The 18,458-nt window shown below is 34.9% G+C and overlaps 2 protein-coding genes across 2 annotated transcripts; both read right to left on the bottom strand.

Annotated features, from left to right (window-relative positions):
- Positions 1 to 1,510: 1,510 nt before the first annotated feature.
- On the bottom strand, positions 1,511 to 3,693 carry LOC106709466. Its single transcript, XM_014501274.2, has 3 exons — positions 2,703 to 3,693; positions 2,021 to 2,552; positions 1,511 to 1,877 (listed from the first exon to the last, which is right to left on the bottom strand). Exons 1-3 carry the CDS (start codon positions 3,619 to 3,621, stop codon positions 1,511 to 1,513), a joined length of 1,818 nt encoding a protein of 605 aa, XP_014356760.2. The 5' UTR covers positions 3,622 to 3,693.
- Positions 3,694 to 4,152: 459 nt separating this feature from the next.
- LOC106709474 (solute carrier family 28 member 3) lies at positions 4,153 to 18,458 on the bottom strand. Its single transcript, XM_045682498.1, has 16 exons — positions 18,329 to 18,458; positions 12,620 to 12,757; positions 10,756 to 10,824; positions 9,859 to 10,045; positions 9,374 to 9,545; positions 8,593 to 8,717; positions 7,589 to 7,725; positions 7,266 to 7,355; positions 7,027 to 7,188; positions 6,565 to 6,658; positions 6,054 to 6,213; positions 5,545 to 5,756; positions 5,191 to 5,306; positions 4,795 to 4,914; positions 4,324 to 4,384; positions 4,153 to 4,244 (listed from the first exon to the last, which is right to left on the bottom strand). Exons 2-16 carry the CDS (start codon positions 12,656 to 12,658, stop codon positions 4,213 to 4,215), a joined length of 1,776 nt encoding a protein of 591 aa, XP_045538454.1. The 5' UTR covers positions 12,659 to 12,757; positions 18,329 to 18,458; the 3' UTR covers positions 4,153 to 4,212.

Below are 18,458 nucleotides of genomic sequence, written 5' to 3'. Positions count from 1 at the left end.
AAAATAAATCCCATAGATAATAAATAACATTGTCAGTTAGTGACATATGTAAATATAATTTCTCATTTTACCTTAAATTCGACTACAAACATAATAATAATGTTGATAAAAAGATTTTTTTACAGTAAAAATAGACGTTAAAATGCACTTGAAAACTAGTCATATTTTAACCGGACTATTTTTTTTTTTTTCAAAGAAATAATGCATTCTCTATGTTTGATATCATGGTGCGGTGCTATGTGATGGAAGATGACGGAGGAAAAGATTGGGATGCTGTGAGATCGCTCTGGATTAATGAAGAAACTTTGTTGAGTTTACATTTGCCTACAGAAATATGTACAAAAATATGTAAAAGAAACAGTCTCTGTTTTTACAAAGATAATAAATGAAATTGAACCTTATTAGATTGAAATAAAGTTCAATTTTGGATAAGAAAAGAAGTGATGAATAAAATTGAACCTTGTTACAATTGTGTAAAGTTTAATTTTATTTGCGATTAAAAATTTGTCCTGATCTCAGCTCAGGTCTGTGTAAACTGACCTTAAGAGGTGTAAAATGTTTCCGTACAATGTTTCGGCAGTGTAAACTCCTTTTTATGATACATTCATATCGTATTTATCTTTGTTTTGTATATAAATTGAAATTGTCATTTTGTTTCGAACATTGTCGTAATATTTGTTATATTGAAACACATTTTTGTGACTGAACAAGATTAAAGTGGGTTATTTTAAAAAGTTAACTTTTTAACTTACCCTTTCATACTTTTATGAAATGGAAATCTTTTTTTTTACTATTTTTATTATTTAATATTAAATTAGATGAAATTTCTAATTTAATATTAAATTGTAAATGTAAGTTATTACACAATTTGTAATGTTTTACAATTTTGTTATTGAAATTTCTATTACATTATTAATAAAAAAAGCACAATTTTATTTGAAATGTATTCGGCTTATGAATTTATATATTTTATATAGTTATGAGTGTTTAATTGCATTGTATTTGTTATTTTATCTTTTAAACATTGTTAGTTATTTTACTGGTAAATGATACGATACTATATAGGTGAATATATTATATACATTTGGTTTCACATATATTTTCGATATAGAATTGATTATGTTAGTTGGGTATAAGATTTTTGACGGCGAGTGTAGACGAAAGGGAGATTTGTAAAGTGGCTTCCATTGAGTTACGATTTATTTTGCTGTTGGCGATCTCACGCGTCGTTGTGGGAGTTGTGTAGAAATTATAAAACCTGCAATAAATATGTGTGGTTTGTATTTGTTTGTTTTATTGATAACTAGTTACCCTATTTCATATTTCTCGTGATACTTTATACTTGAGACTAGTTTACTTTTAACAGAAATGCGGACATTACATAAGACGAAAAGACCTTACAGCTTGTACATTTTGTCTACGACTTACATAAGCTAAAAATGAAACGACGGAATGGATTTTTCATTTATATTTAAACCAAAAGAAAATTACACGTCAATAGGCAAAAAAATCAGGCGTGAATAGAATCGGTCCCGGGTTCCCACTTGTAACTGTTGAAGCCGGCGCGGCCTCGCTTCACCGTCTCGCCCATCACCGACGGATTCTTCACTGACTCTGATGAAGAATAATAAATAATGTTGGTGGAGGGATCGTAGCTCATGGCCGACTTCTCTTCGGAGGTGAAGCGTGTTAAAGTAGACGATGTGTTGACGTGATGTAAAGTCGAATAGCTCCTGTTAGCGAGCACAGAGGGGGGCTCCTCGTAGTCCGAGTTATCGTGGTAGTGTGGCGGGCTCGGCGGTCGCTCGCTCCGGCCTTGCCCGGAACACCTGCTACCACTTCGATGCTCGGCGTTTACGTGCATATTTAAATGCTGTCTGGAAAATGTTTGCATTGGAGTTATAAATTCCAAAACTTTACAATTAACATTTAAAATTTATATCTATAGGTACATTAAGGCGTAAAAGGTTAATACATTTAAGGCTCGATAAAACTTTTAGATCATAAAATAATCGCTTACATGTCATCAAACTTTTGTCCACAAATTTGACATCTGAGTGACGACCCTGACGTGTGCACTGACGATGTGTCCGACTCCACGGACGAGCTGGACTTCCTGTCTGCCTTCTGAAGGTGGACACAGCTCGACCTTCGCGAGTTGGAGGTGGACTTGCTGGCCCCAGAGGCCACGGTGTCCACTTTGGACGAGTGGTGTGTGAGGTTTACACTCGAAGTGGAGTGACGACTCTTTTTTAGTTCAGCAATTATTTCCTCCGGATCCTCGATCTTGTCAAAAAATGAGACAATCTTCTTTAACTTCTCTTCGTTGATCTGCTTCGGTTCGGGATCAGTCTGCGTCACGTTGGCCACTTTCGAGTGAAGCCCAGATATTGTAGATGTTAGATTTGTGCTCAGTTTAGATATGCCAATATGTTCATTTTCGTGTAACAATTTGTCGCGCTCTTTAAGAAATCCCTCGTGGCAGTAGTGACAGGAGAACTTGCGGTCGGTGAAGTGGCAAAGGTTTATGTGGTCGTTGTAGTTAATAATACCTAGAGACAAAAATAAAACATTTTTATTGAATTCAGCTTTAAACAATACAAAAATTGTACTTCAAGAAACTGGACTTATGGACGCTCATGGCTCAAATGATGACTTATTATATAAAAGCTTCTTTAGTAATTTTAAGAAATGAAACTTACCGTAAAAAATCATCCTGCACCCCATGAAGGGGCACTGCCGCGGCGTGGTGTCCATCAAGCAGTTCCTCTGCACGGACTGCACGTAGCTCAGGATGACGGGGCTCTGCCGCTCTCTCAACGCGGACTCCGAGTACACTTTCTTCGCGCCCCGAAGCCGACGAAATCGCATCCCCCGTCGACGGCGCTTCTCGTAGCGATTGGTGATGTTGTTGTCGCTCGCCGCGTACATGTGGGGGGAGGGCAGACCGTTGTTGGACTTCTCTCGTCTTATGCCGAGTATTCGTTGGAGGAATAGCTGAAAACGCGTCGGCTTCGGTTGCGAGTCCTTCATTATCACGAACGGTGTCGCGTGCAGAATTTCCGAAGTCTGAGTGCACTCGCACTCCTTTTCGCTGGTGGTAACGGAGAGGATGTCTTTGCAATCTTGTGTGTACTTGTCGCGGCACACGAGGGACTCCTGCGTGGAGGTGGAGGTGTACTGCAGCTTGAGGTCGCGGACGACGGCCGTGGTGAGGGAGCTGCGCTCGGCGGGCGACAGGACGGGAGCGGGCGCCTGCGTAACGGGATCCGCGGTGCCGGCGCACGCGTCCGTCTTAGTGCGGTGCGAGCGCCGCCGCCGCGAGTGCCGCCGCTCCTCGCGCCTCTCTGCGCCGTACGGCTCAGGCAGAATGCCGATCACACTCGCATCATATATTTGGAACAACTTCTTGAGACATTTGTACTTGGCCTTCAGGACCTCGTGCTTTTTCTTTGGTATCCATTTGCACACATCTTCGTCGGTCTCTTCCTTTCCGGAGTCACTCATCAATGTCGGAAGTTTCTTATCGAACATTGATATAAAGCTTGAAAGGTAACAAATAATTTTACAAAGGAAAAAGAATGACACACTCGCGTAAATTTGAAAATGATACGGTATCATAACTAAGGCACTTTTTCAATAGATTTTGCTTAGGTTTTTTATAAAATCGAAACACTTCCCGATAGAGTGCATTGTGCTATGACGTTTTTGACAATTGCAATGCGAAAGCGGAGAGCGCACTTTCAAGTTTATTTTTATAAACGAATGATTTATAGAGTATTTATGGTGACTCAAAAACAGGGGAACAAAATAGTTTCCGTATGAATAGTTTTCAGTTGATATTCTTTAGACGTAGGTTATTTCTAGGCTAGCATTTTCAGATTATGATCAGATGTATAAGTCTCATTTCAAGAAGTTGTTACAACACCACACCAAGAGTTAATCCAGTATTGTGAATTGGGAGGATTGTATTCGCCAATGTGACAGTGTCTTTCGTCTTAAATCCCTTTTCCACAGAACAAAAAGCAGCGCAGTTCTGGTCGCCCTGAGCGCGCTAATAGAAATTGAATACTAACGTGATTAGTAAAATAAAACTACGGTTTATAACAAACATTATCGTTCATTTACTTTAGTTACGAATATATAATATATTTACAATACAATTACTCAACTAGTAACCTAATTTTAAGTGCAGTCGTTAGTTATTTTGTTTTAACCGAAAGATCCTTCCGGCATCAGCAGACCTGCAAAAAAGAGAATAATATAAGGTTTCGTTAGGTATTTTTAGTAACTATCTTTTTTACCATTGTAAAAAAAAATTACCTGCTATGCAAGCCGTCATAAAACAGATTCCGCAACCACTGAAAAACGCTCGCACTGCCACCTGGAAAACATAAAAGTAAACTATAATTTTAAAGTGGCAACACATAATTAACAACGGCTAACTGTTTGGTGGAAAAAGGTCCTTAAAGCTTTAATAACCGCGTTTAATCTAATCCCTTCCTTGCATTATCTTTGAAAAATCTGATACAACTATATGTTTATTAGCTGTCGACCGCGATTCCGTCCGCGCGCAGTTAAAAAAAATGGGGGGGGGTATGAAAAATAGATGTTGGCCGATTCTCAGACCTACTGAATATGCTCACAAAATTTCATGAGAATCGGTCAAGCCGTTTCGGAGGAGTACGGGAACGAACATTGTGACACGAGAATTTTATATATTAGAAGATTGTACAAAAGTTTCAGTAATGGAAACCCTCAAACAAAAATTGAGATAAAGCAGATGTGACTTACACTGGAGAGAGTTTCTCGTTGCGCAGGCGCCATGGCGGAGATGGCGCCGATCATGATGCCCGCCGACGCCGGGTTGGTGAAGCCGCACAGCGCGTATGTTGCGATCAGTTCACCACGAGACTGCATTTCGATAAATAATAAAATAAAATTATAAAAATAGCCGTATTCATTTACCGATCTAGAGGACAGAGGCTAAAGATCCTCTAAAAAAAATAACGTGATCTTTTCTAGTTTAGTTTGTTATTCCAAATTACACTACCGTGTTCTGATTTAAAGTTTTCTCTCTGCTAAAATCAACCCTCAAATGTGTCAAAACCTCACAAATCTTTGTCCTGGATCGGTGCTATTCTAACAAATTATCCAGCACTAGACATATAGTCTTTGGAGTGTTTTTACCGAAAGTAATCCCTGGTTCTTCATCTCGCCCATGCGCTGGTAGGCGACGAACTCGTTGACCACCGTCTTGAGACCCACCAGTGTGCCAACGTGCTCGCATTCCTCCCACGGCACGCCTATACAACATAAACCATAATGAACAACAAAGTCTGTCATATGACAGCGTTACATTTCATATCCAATCCACTTTCACAGTGACAGTTTTATGGTATGTACATATACCTAATCTTACAATATTGTGATAGCGGTTTTAAGTCGGTTAGTACCTTAGTTAAAAACCAAAATTGTGGTTCATACTTATTCAACAGTTATTGAGCTTCCTTGAGTTTAAAAGCTTAGTAAGGTTATTCGTACCCATGAGCCAGCAGAGCGGTATAAAGATCTTGCCGAAGATCCACTCGAGGTTGATATCCGGGTTGCCGAGAAGACCGCCGCAGTAGCCGAGCACGCCGTTGAGGAAGGCGATCACCGCCACGAAGGCCACCAAGTTAGCGATGATATTCATAATGAGCGATATGCCGTTGGTCGCTCCACGCGTCGCAGCTGATAGTGCTGATTGGTCCTCACTGACAATGTTCTATACATTAGTTCTATCAGGTCATTAGAGATCCAAAAGTGTGTCTACCCCTCATTTTTTAGCTTTTGCTATCTCCTATTACCCCTATATTTATCCCCTACCTTTTACTACTATGTACTTTTCTTAAAAACCATGACGCGAACATATTCCTTATCATAAATAGAATCGGAGTGACGTCGTCTCCTAACATGAAAGTCATAGCGTCAAACTGAAAATCTTCATTCTTTCCTAAGTGTATAAAGTTGACAACATATCCATGTATTGCAGTTGCAACAGCGGCACTCACATTTGAACGGGCTGCAGGTTGTGTACGGCGGTGCGCGAGCGGCGCGTCTCCGGCATCATGAGCTTGGCGTAGCAGAGCGCTGCGGGCGCTGACATCACGCTCGCTGTCACAAGATGCGCCGGTTCTGCACCGAATGCTATGTACGCTGCCAGGATCGTACCTGAATACAGAGATACAAGATAACGTTTTATTGTTTAATAGAACACATGTAGGTAACTGAGGAAGGAAAAACCTAAGAATGAAAGTTGAAGATTTTTAGAGCAAAAACCTTTTTTTTTCTGACTGACGGTCTACCGTAGACCCTTTTAAAACTTTAATGGTTTTTCTATCATATGAATCTCTTATTTTATTTCTTGCTACAGTTACAAAGGAAAACGATGGGGTTTTGTTCATTGGAGACCATTTTGGGAATCACTGGTTTTTGGGAATACTTTACTCAATAATGAATTGTTCAAAGTTTGATGGTTTTTGTAGTAATTGTTTTAAATTAGAATTAAAGCTAAAGACTTACCTGATACCGTTGCAAAGCCTGAAGACATAACGACGTGTAACTCGGAGGGGGTGAGCAGGGCGAGGTACGGCTTGATTATCAACACCGATTCCGACTGACACGAAAAAGCTGATTAGTATAATCTTACTAATATTATAAATACGAATGTTTAGATGGAAGGATGGATATATGTTTGAAGGTATCACCGAAACCGCTCAAGGAATCTTGGCACAGATATAGAATATAGACAGGAAGAAGAGAAAAGAAGAGGTTCTTTTTTAATTCCACGCGAACGGAGTCGCGGGCGACAGTTAGTTATGAATAAACATCATAATGAGAATGAACAATTCGACAGTAAGACAATAGACAGTAAGAGTAGGCAAATATTTGACAACTGGCAATAATAATCGAATTGACAATATGACAGTTTGACTATGACGGATTGATTGTAATTCCTTCATCATGTATATAAAGTTGACCAACCTGTCCGAGGAAGACGTTAGCGACGGCGATGACGCTCTCGCAGACTGTGGTGGAGGTGAGAGAGCGCAGCACGTGGCCCAGCTTCAGACAGAACCACTGCAACGCACCCCAGAAGAACAGCACCTCCACCAGCATGCTGAAGAAAAAGATCACCGGCAACGTCTGCCGTCGTTACCATTAAACAAAAATATATTTCTAACATTGTAAATAAAAAATAAATAAAAAAGTTTTAAACTTACACTAAAAGCAAAGACACCTTCAGTTCTGACTAGAAAATCGCCGAACACGAACGCCGCACCTTCTACACCGTAAGACAGGAAAGTGGCCACCTGGAAAATAAAACACAACATTTAAATTCAATAACATTGATAATTGTATACTGAAGGAGTTATTGAAGCTTCTTGGGAAAGAATGGCTCACTAGAACAGAGTCACGACCACACAGAAGAGAGTCGTAAAGTAGACGTATTTCCGCGTGTCGTTTGATAAGCGTGTGTCGGTAAATCGTAATCATTTTTCCCTTCCTATACTTTTCTAAAAATCAATCAATCTGCGAAGAATACCTTATCGGAGAAGCACTGCAGGGCGAGCCGGCCGGCGTCCCATCTGATGAAGATCAGGCCGAATATGAACTGTATTAGCAGGCCCATGCTCACCGTGCGCCATTTTATGCGCCCGGGGTGAGCAGAGAATACAAAACCTGTAACAACATATGTATATCAATACTAGCTGACACCTGCGACTCCGTCCGCGCGTAGTCAAAAAAAACTTAATAGAGGTATGAAAAACAGATAGTAGACGGTTCTCAGACCTACTGAATATGCATATAAACTTTCATAAAATCGATCAAGCCGTTTTGGAGGAGTATGGTAACTAACATTGTGACACGAGAATTTTATAAATGTAAGTACCTATATAAGCGTAAGTTTCCGCAGAAACAGCTGCACAAATGTATGTTTTTATACAAATGCTTTGGTACATTCGAAGTTAAGTGACACTGATGTTTTCGTCACTAACATTCTTAGACGACTATAAAAATCTAATAAGGGAGTAAGTATAGTTTGCGAGCCTTTATTATAAAACTGCGTCACATAAATAGGGGATATATAATATTTGGATAGTGTCAAGTGGCTCGTCTAGGTGTCGATAATTGAAGGAGATAATATCACTTAATTATTTATGACTCAATATGTTAGTATCGTAAATATATAACCGCCCCTTTATTAAATATAATAAAATAAAGTAATCAATAATAATATAATCTATTATTTAGATAAAATACCAAGGATGTAATAATAATAATTAATAGGCGCGATAAAAACACACTAATTTATACTGGTAAGAAAAATGTGATTCTGCTTTACTGACTCAACGTCTGCTCTCTTATAAATATATTTCTGCATAAAGAGGTTATTTCTTGAGAATGAGTAACGTAATCAGGAAAAGGATCATCTTCGTATTTTGTCAGTTCTCTTATCTACAAAGATGATCACGATTCTACGTGTAAATTTGAGACTAGGCCTTAGTCAACCACGTAGGCCCAATGCGAGTTAACTATTTTACTTACCTAATAGTAATAGAACGAAGAGACCAAGTAGTGAGATCAGTCTTTCGGGTGCGTCTCTCGTGTCAAAGTAGAGGAAGACGCCGATCGCGGCTAGGACGCCTACAGAGAAACACCAGCGGAACCATCTGTAAACAAACATGTTCAAAATGTCATTACAAAATAAAGATATTCCTTTTTGAAGGTGGTTAAAGTCTCGGTAACGAAAAAAGGCGGCAATAAAATTACAGCATGTTCTTGATATGCAAATATTTATGTTTTTAATCGTACCGTTAATTTCTACTGACACACTACGAAGGTTTATCGTCAATTTGACTTATTTTTTTCTTCTTTTTTTTTATAAGAGAAGGGGGGCAAACAATCGGCGGGAACATCAAGGTAATCATCGACGCCCATGGACATCCGTAACTACTGATCTAATCCGTGACTAGAGGAACTGCAAATACGTTGCCGACCTATAAAATAGATATATGCTCGCTTCTTGAAGGACCCTAGGTCGTACTGGTTTGGAAATTCCGTTGAGGACAGACCATTCTTTACGAAATGACGAAGGTAACGACATAATTTTGTACAGAGACGTAACAGAATTGGGGGAAAAGAGCTTGGCATAGACAAAATAAACAATGGATAAGTATTGTACGTAAACAAAATTGCTTTAACTGCAGTCACAGAAAGTGTTTAGGATTTTCCGATTATCTCTGAGAGATATGTTTATCTATTTAATCCAGGATACTTCACTTCCCACAAACGGTGTTATTAGTAGACTTGTTTGTTTAACACTTACATCATTTTCCATAGACAATAAGCTGTCGTCTCGACTCTTGTCCATACTGTCTTCTCGAACCACTCGCCGATGTACCGCTTCACCACGAGGAAGTAAATCACGAAGAAGTAAACTATACTGAGGAAGGCTATCAAACTTCCGAATCCATGGCAAAGCTCTAAAGGCTTGTTGCCTGCGAAAGAAAAAATGAAGCTGAATTCAGAAGTTACTCATTTTAAGTTAGTTTAAGAATAACGTTTCTGGATTCGTTTAATACACTCAAAGAATTAAATTCGCCTATTCGCAATTCGACTCAAATAGGGAACACTTAGGATCGATTATCAAACTGTCGCCAAAGAGCTGTAATTTAGCATCCTAAGTGGGTTGATTTGGATAGCGTCAAACGACTTTTCACTGAATTGAGTAGATAATAAATGTCCTTTACTACGAATAAAAACGATAACAGCAATTAAGTTGCTTCTAAAAATGTTATTTTCAATACTTACTATAATTCATCCAGTAATATAGACATCCGAAAAAGAAGCCAATAACGAGGCCATTTAACACAAAGATGGCTATCGTCTTCATAGCGGAGCTATTCTTCTTAAGGAAGTCCTCAGTGGAGTTGCCGGCCTTACTCAGCGTCAGCTCGAACCACCCGCTCGGCTCATACTCCAACTTCTCGTCAACTATCTAAAGAAGAAAAACCAAATAAAGAACAAAAAAACTGCAATTAACAACATAAAGTGACTTTCATACTCTTTGTATTTCCTGCGATAATTTACTTATTTACATATAAATCGAATTAAATTGTGTAAAATGTTTAACTAGTGTTGTGAGATAATAATTTGCTTAATTTTCGATCTTATTTTATTAAAGTTAAATTCATTGTATTAAGTCCCAGAAGAACAAACAAAAATTACATTACCTCTTCAATAAAAAAAACAAAGTCCTCAATAAATATGGGCTAAATAAAACACGATCACTTGGTAAAAACTAATCATGAAATTTTAAAGGAAGTATCGAACGAATTATTAAACAGCAATGTGTTACCTTGTTGGAGTGCAAACGAACGGAGAACATTTTGAAAGTAAAATATCAACTCACGTCTTTCCTTGACATATTTATAAATCATTTTAACTTTAATTTAATTAATCTTCAATAACTAATTATATATGCTTTCTTTTATTGTATTTTATAAGCTTTAGAACCATGTGTTTTAAAACATCACTGACCATGTGAAAAGGATGTAAAAAGATGTTTTAAGAAGTCATTATTTTCATGGCATAACCGAGATTTTTTCTATCAGTTTAGTGATATTAAAAAATAGCAATATAAACAGTACAGCTGATAATGCTAAGATGAATAGATGCAGAAGAAAGAAGCCATACTATTAGACTTACCTCTCCATTCTGTTCTGCTTCCTCTTTTTTCTGCATTTCGTCCATTTCGACGCAGGTTCCATCTGATGTCTATAAATAAAATAATTTATTATATTTTGTTAAGTTTTGTTGTAAAATAATAATTTTTATATTAATCCAGTAGGTTTAATTTTATTTTCGTTCCAGTCGAAAAAAAAAACTTTAAAACAGCCAGTCTTTTTTTTGAGATAAGTTTACATATTTTCCTTGTCTTATATCAAACCTGTTGGACCTAGCACGAATATTTATGACAATCGTAATCTTATCGTAATCGACAAAATTTGTAATAAAATTTGGGCAGAGCCTCTATTGGGCGTACACCAAAAATCTCATACTAATTTGACATAATTGACGATGTTGATACCAAGGCAATTGTCCTCAACATTATTACTAAGCCCAACGGACTATCGTAAAGAATTTTTTTTACCATAAACACAATAATGATGACGGATTCTCGAACACAAACTTTAAAGTATTTACTTAAATACTCATATTTAAAATCTAAAATTTTTCTCTAAATTAATTTGTTACTTTATGAAAATATAAATTTAATTTTCAACACGAGATGTTTTTGTAACTACATACACTAGTAAAGTCGACGACGGAATGCGCACGCGCACACTACAGGTATGCTATGTTAGTAAACAAGTGAAACAAGGCCGACACACTAACATTTGTTATAACAACCTAAATTAATATGTCGATAACTTATCTAATAGATATCGCATTGAATATTTAATATGTACAACATAAATTTTAAAATACTTTAAAACTAAGTATTTATCATTTTTAAACATTTTGTAATTTTAAAATATAACTGAATGAAAAACACAGTAAATGTAAGCCCCTTTTTTTAATTGGTCACTACAGCCCTTTGATCTAGATTTCTTGTATTAACTCCACACGACGAGGGACAACTGAATACGGCCGCATTACGTTTAAGTAAGCATTTACATTAAAATAAGCATTAAAGACCCTGACTACGACTTAATACTGTCACAAAATAGCGCTAATGGAAGAACACCTTTATTTTTATTATTGTTTGACATTGTTCATCAAGAGGCATATTTTGTTGAAAACTTTATTACAAACAATATAGTAGATGACACATTGTCTTATTGGCCAAGTTAATAATTTTTTATTGCTACCTTTTCAAAGTGAACGAAGGCAAAATGTTTCGTATCGATGTTTTTACAATGGAAACTTAAGATTTCGGAAACAAACTGTGTATACTAACATGAATTTTCTTTTTGGTATTACAATAAGCTTTAAATCTAAGTATAAGACAAACTTAAAAAAATACTACACTCACGTCAAACTAGAATTTAATAAAAAATCTAATTTATCTACATGACCATAAAAATTAAAGTCAGCAAATCTTATCAGTAGCGAGCAGTAAATTTTTGATTACAACTTTGTACTCAACTGAAGTTGCGTTTTACGTACGTTAACAACAATAAACTTTATCGTTGTTTGAACAGGTTATGAATGCAATTTGCTTCACGCCAATGGGTTTCTACTACAGAATACAAAAACATATTGTTATATATCTATGTCTTCTTCTGAGTTTGACAGTCGTAACTATTGGATAAGTTACCATTAAGTATAAGTGAGAGTCATTGTTCGGTTCTGACGGAACACCTCCATAAGCGAGAAACTCATATTAAAAAGAACCTTCTATAAGAGAGAAAAATATCGCGGGCTCTTGGACTATTGAAAGTTAAAACTCACGATAACGCGTAAATTTATTTCACTCATACACACACACACAAGGATTCGATTCGAGAAAGATTTCATTCTTCTCTGTAGTTTGCAAGTGTTTTATAGACGATAAAAAAATACTTACACCATTACTTCGTCTTTGTGCTGTTTCCGTTTTATTCATTTTTCTAATTTGTTTGAGCTTTTAATTAATCATCAGCTTTGCAAGTCAGTTTTTCTAATAGATATTTCAGTTTTAGACTGTTCACAAATCATTTTATATCTGTAACAAATATTCAAAAAATAAATTTAAGTAGTTAGGTATTTGTAAAACATTGAACATTGTTTTGAGTGTATTATTTATTGAAGTATAATATCAAAGTACAAAAAAGGAAGAAAAATATAGAAAATTAAAATATTAGATTAAATATAATACATAAAAACTAAAATATATCTTTAAAAGATGTCCCTTTAGGCAAGGTTCCGAAGATACTGGCAGCGTTCCCCCTTTGAATGGCTAGACTAATTCTTTGTCCAAGGTAGCTGCCAGCTCTTCGGTCTCCTGTGATGTCGACTAACCTTTTTGCTGTTTCCTTAAAAAGCCTTCTAGCGCTAGGACCCCACGGACCAAGGTACTCGACACCGAATGGGACAAATTCATATTCGGAGCCGAGACCCCTGTATTTGTTAACATTAAATAATCATCAACATTAACAAACAATTGAAAAAGCCACGAGAAAATTAGAATAGTTTATATCAGTTTTTTATAGAGAATGGAAACGGATCATAATACATGTTCTGATGATGGAAACCAATCATGATATGACAACAGCAACAAAAATGTTATCGATTTAGTGTGTAATCTATGTATAAATGTTATGATTTCCTTAAGGTTCTGTTTCGATTTAGAGGACGGAAACTTGGTGCGTCGACCTTACGTAAGTGGGACAATGTCAGGGAGATGATGAAGTAAATTTCTGTTGCGAATTGTAAAGTAAATGTAGTAATGATAAAAATTTATTCCCATTGTTTAGTTTATGCTTTGCAAATTGCCTCGCCAATATTAAATAGAAGTAGTTAAAGGCTGTAGGATACTTAAATTATCATAAATTAAACGTATTTTTTTTCTCGGATAAAACAAAAAAGACTTAAGTATTTATTTAAGAAATAATTTCACATTTGATTAATGCGTGAAGCGATAAGTATGCCTTATTAAGAAAATTATGCGAACGGATAAAGATGTCTGATTCAGTTAAAGTTGATGGTGAAGAAGTGTATAAAGTTATAAATAAAAATAAAAAATGTCTGATGATGAATGTATAACAATGGGCGACCATTAGTTCTTAATTAATATTAGTGTATTAAACTGGTTACAATCTGATTTTTGATATTACATATTTTAATGACATTTAAGTCGTAAATCCCCAAACATTTATCATTACGTCATTAAAAATGCGCTAAATCTATCAAAAAAATTTACTTATCTATCGATATAGATATGTTCCGTATTAATCATCAAATATACTACTTGGTTATTATACTATATATCTTACTAATATTATAAATGCGAATGTTTAGATGGATGGATGGATGGATGTTTGTTTGAACGAAACGGCCAAACGGATCTTTATGAAACTTGGCACAGTTGTAAAACATAGTCTGGAAGAACACATAGGATACATATTACGTTTTTTTATTAATTCCGCGCAGACGGAGTCGCGGGCAACAGCTAGAAGAAATATAAATAGTGTTTTTCAAATAATAGTAAAATAGTTTTTGTATAAATTACTAGCTTTTACCCGCGACTCCGTCCGCGCGGAATAAAAAAAAAAGAAAAAGAAAACGGGGTAAAAATTATCCTATGTCCTATTCCTGGTTCTAAGCTACCTGTCCACCAATTTTCAGTCAAATCGATTCAGCCGTTCTTGAGTTATAAATGGTGTAACTAACACAACTTTCTTTTATATATATAGATGACTGAATTTATAATAAGACCTAGAATACAAACACATCTAGGATGTCTTTGACACAATATACATTTTTGCCTTACCTACCTAAGGGACAGAGTAAAAGATGTAAAGTAAAAGGATATTTTCCTTCATTTCTATGACTATGAGGTATCTCTCATAATTAATTGGTCCTAGGTAGTTAGTTTAACGCGTTTATTATTTCTACTTTATTACGGTTAGGTTTATAATTTATAATGTAAAGTATAATTAATTAATTAACTGTGAAACAATAATTTCCATAAGAGTTATATTTAATTTGGCATAACATGTTAATTAGCGGTAATCACAATAACAGAAGGTAATAACCTGTATCGCTTTAACTAGCCTACTAACCTAAAAAGTCTGTTATCATTAAGTGACTCGTGGGCTCCGGGTTTTTACCTTATTTAAGCATGTTGCTTTGTAAACACGACACAAATATTGAATTGTAGATAAATAACAAAAATGGACGGAAAATGCCGAAGGAAAACATCACGATGCAACCTACACATATCTGCGAAAAAATTCAAATATGTAAATGAAGTTAACCAAAACGCAATAGGACAGCGTGGTTCACTATGGTCTAGGCATCTATAATTCAGGGTAGTGTATATTATGCTGATGATGGTGAATCACGATTAAAAAAAAAGCAAAAAGCCATACAAAATAATTAGTTTTCGCCTTATCTTCAATATATTGTATTTTTTATTTCTTTAAATTAAACCGTTTTTATAAATTAGTACCTACCATTATTTATGTAATACTGGCAGAAACGAATGTGGTTCTCAGTTACCAATAAATATATTTAAAAAAAAAATCACACACAACACATCAGTCATACATCCACGTAAAATGTAGTACACTAGTACACTGCGGAACAACCGACAGTTCACTAAAATGTCGAATATTGTACTGAACTGTTGGACGTAATGATAAGATATTTTATTGGAAGTGATAACAGAAAGGTACATTTACACGTCATATAGTTTCAGGTTCAACGAGCATTGATGCTTCCTTCAGTCTTACTACTTGTTACTGAGGCGAATAAGATTTTGCACATAACTTTGTTTCAGTTAATCTTTTTATGAAAAAACTGTGATCTGAAAGTTGGAATCTAGTAGAAAAAATTTTTTGCAAAACATTTTCAAGATAAGATATGCAATTGTTTTGCCCTTCTTCAAAATAACACTTAAGAACGAACGATTTGGTTTGTTTCACTAGAGTTTAATGTTTAGAGTTAAAAAAACGCTGGAGTTTAAAATAATTCGTCATACATCTAAGAAGTATACAGATTTTTCAGTTGCAATTCCTTCTCAATTCATCCTATTTATGGATAAATTAAAAGACTACAAACGAAATTCTTTACTCTATGATTTTATTTAAAAAAAAAACTATCTCTCGCGTAAGTTTATAATAAAATAGGTTTTCTGTTATTATAATGAATAGTTTACAATATATTTCACAATATTTAATAGTATTTAGCATAACATTATAGTTATATATCGTGTTTTAACAATAATTAGAGACCAGATGTATTCTAATTAATATATCTATATATATAAAAGAAAGTTGTGTTAGTTACACCATTTATAACTCAAGAACGGCTGAATCGATTTTACTGAAAATTGGTGGGCAGGTAGCTTAGAACCAGGAAAAGGACATAGGATAATTTTTACACCGTTTTCTATTTTATTCCGCGCGGACGGAGTCGCGGGTAAAAGCTAGTTCTCAATATATCTCAATTCTTTATCACATATATATGTATGTAACGATAAACGTAATTACACGACTTATCTTGTATTAGTATTATAATTTTCCTTTTTATCGAATCATATGATAATCCACAAGGACTTTTGGTAAAATAACGTGTAAGGATTAGGCGCACTTTTTACGTGCGTTTTATTTTATGTACTTATATCCATTTTAATAGAATTTTTTTATTGTAATTTTAAACTAGTTTTAATTTTATGCTGATTATTGGTTTCTTTTTTTAATTGTACATAGTTTTAATATTTTATTTCATGTAATTTTTAACCTAGAAATAGCAATAATATTGTGATATTAGATTTTATGGATGTTTATAATAAAGAAATAAAGACCCAAAAATATGTTAGGGGGAACGAGAGGGGGAACAAAAATAATAAAAATAAATTCTTTTCTTTAAATTCCAAAGCGTTAATATATTTTAGTTTTCTTTCTCATATCTTGGCGGCTGCTTGTGTTTATTAGGTGTTGCGGGGCGTAACGGGATATGGAGGTAGGGCAAGATATTTGAAAATAACCGTACAAGCTTTGAGTTAATTTGGAATTGTTACCCGAACTATTCAGTAGAGATATTGCTAGTCGAAAGCTTGCTTTAATTTAGAACTTAATAATAACCATTCTAGTTGTCGACAGTCCATTTGTTTAAACTGCGTACACACGTGCAAATAACATAACGCCGCGAAACAATCAACTCTCAAGTTTAATAAATACAAAGATGCCGCTACAGAGACCCACAAATATTTCATTGAAAAATTAAGATTAAAAAAAGGTAACCTTGACATTAAACTTCTTGTATGAAACGACAGAAAATAAACGACAATTACACGGTTAATTGAATGATTATATAAGAACCATAGCATTATGAAACTAGATACGTATAGTCTATGGTTTATCTTAATAGATAGTTAATTTGAATAACCTCAAAATCTTCAATCGAATGTAACATTTACTTTAAACTATTCAATATTATAAATTGTTAATTCCTTCTTAAAAATGATTCATGGAATTTATGTTTCTTGTTATACAAATTGTCAAAACAAGTCATTATATCAAACGACAATCAGTATGTTGATTTGTTAATGTCAATTTAATATGACTAGTCTTTATTTGCCACTTCGTTCGTATTGTTAGACATAAAATATATGTATATTTATTTATCATCAATTGTTAGTTACGTTGCGACATTTTACAGAAGTAAACACATTCATATGTCCATCATTTAGACATATGCCTTAATTACATATCTTCGTTTAGATTGTTCTAGATGTTGATTTGCTTGATTTCATTAGTGTCTAGTAAACTTCTGTTCATGAAACGGATAGCTTGAAAATATTTTAATTAAGGCTGCCTTACACGATCGGCTTCAAGCAGCATTCAGCGGCAGCTTCAATAAGTTGCACCGCTGAGTTCTGGTTAAAAAAGTCCGTGTATGACGGACCTTAAATTACCATAGGAATAATTCCTGGTTTTCAGTAGAGATAAAACGTATGTAGGTACCTATAATGAAATGTTATTTGTTCAGTAAGATGTAAGTAAAATGTGTTTGAGTTCAAATTACAAACAATGTTTACACAAGTTGAACTAAAATTTATTTCGTATAGTCGTAGTCTCTGTGTATAATTTTTTGTATTAATAATTCATTTTTAGTCAAATTTTTCTATCCCTATTATTTTCCTAGTATCGTAAATCACAGAATTCAATATAAGATATAGTTTTTAATTAATTTGGCCAAATGATGGAAACTAAAAGGTTTATTAGAACTATTCATCAGCAGTTGTTTTGCTTCTCTACATTTATTATTTTAACTACACATACAATTGGATTTTACCAAATACCAGTCCTGTTTAACTTATCCAAGGTCATACATGTTTGTGTTAAAGTCGAAAAGAGTAATGCAAACATCGACCGAAAAGTCAGCAATACCTGACTTAGTTATGTTACTTACGAGTCACAAGTTCGATTTAAATGTGGCACAAGAAATTAGGTTCTTTATTTGTAAGTAGTGTGTGTATCTTTTTGACATTTCTTAACTTTTTAAAGAAATAAATATAAATCAAAAGAAACAAATACTAAATGAAAATTAAACCATGACGATTACTAACCTATTGAGTCTTCGATTAAGTCATCGCAATATTTGTTTTGTATTTAAATAAGTTTTTAGGATAACACGTCACACGTCGGAAGAATGGCGCGAAATCGTTACGTCTATTCGCCTTCGCTTGACGCGGTGTA

The sequence above is a fragment of the Papilio machaon genome, chromosome 19, assembly GCF_912999745.1.
Source record: "Papilio machaon chromosome 19, ilPapMach1.1, whole genome shotgun sequence".
Classification (NCBI taxonomy): domain Eukaryota; kingdom Metazoa; phylum Arthropoda; class Insecta; order Lepidoptera; family Papilionidae; genus Papilio; species Papilio machaon.
This window is presented reverse-complemented; position numbering and strand designations above follow the sequence as displayed.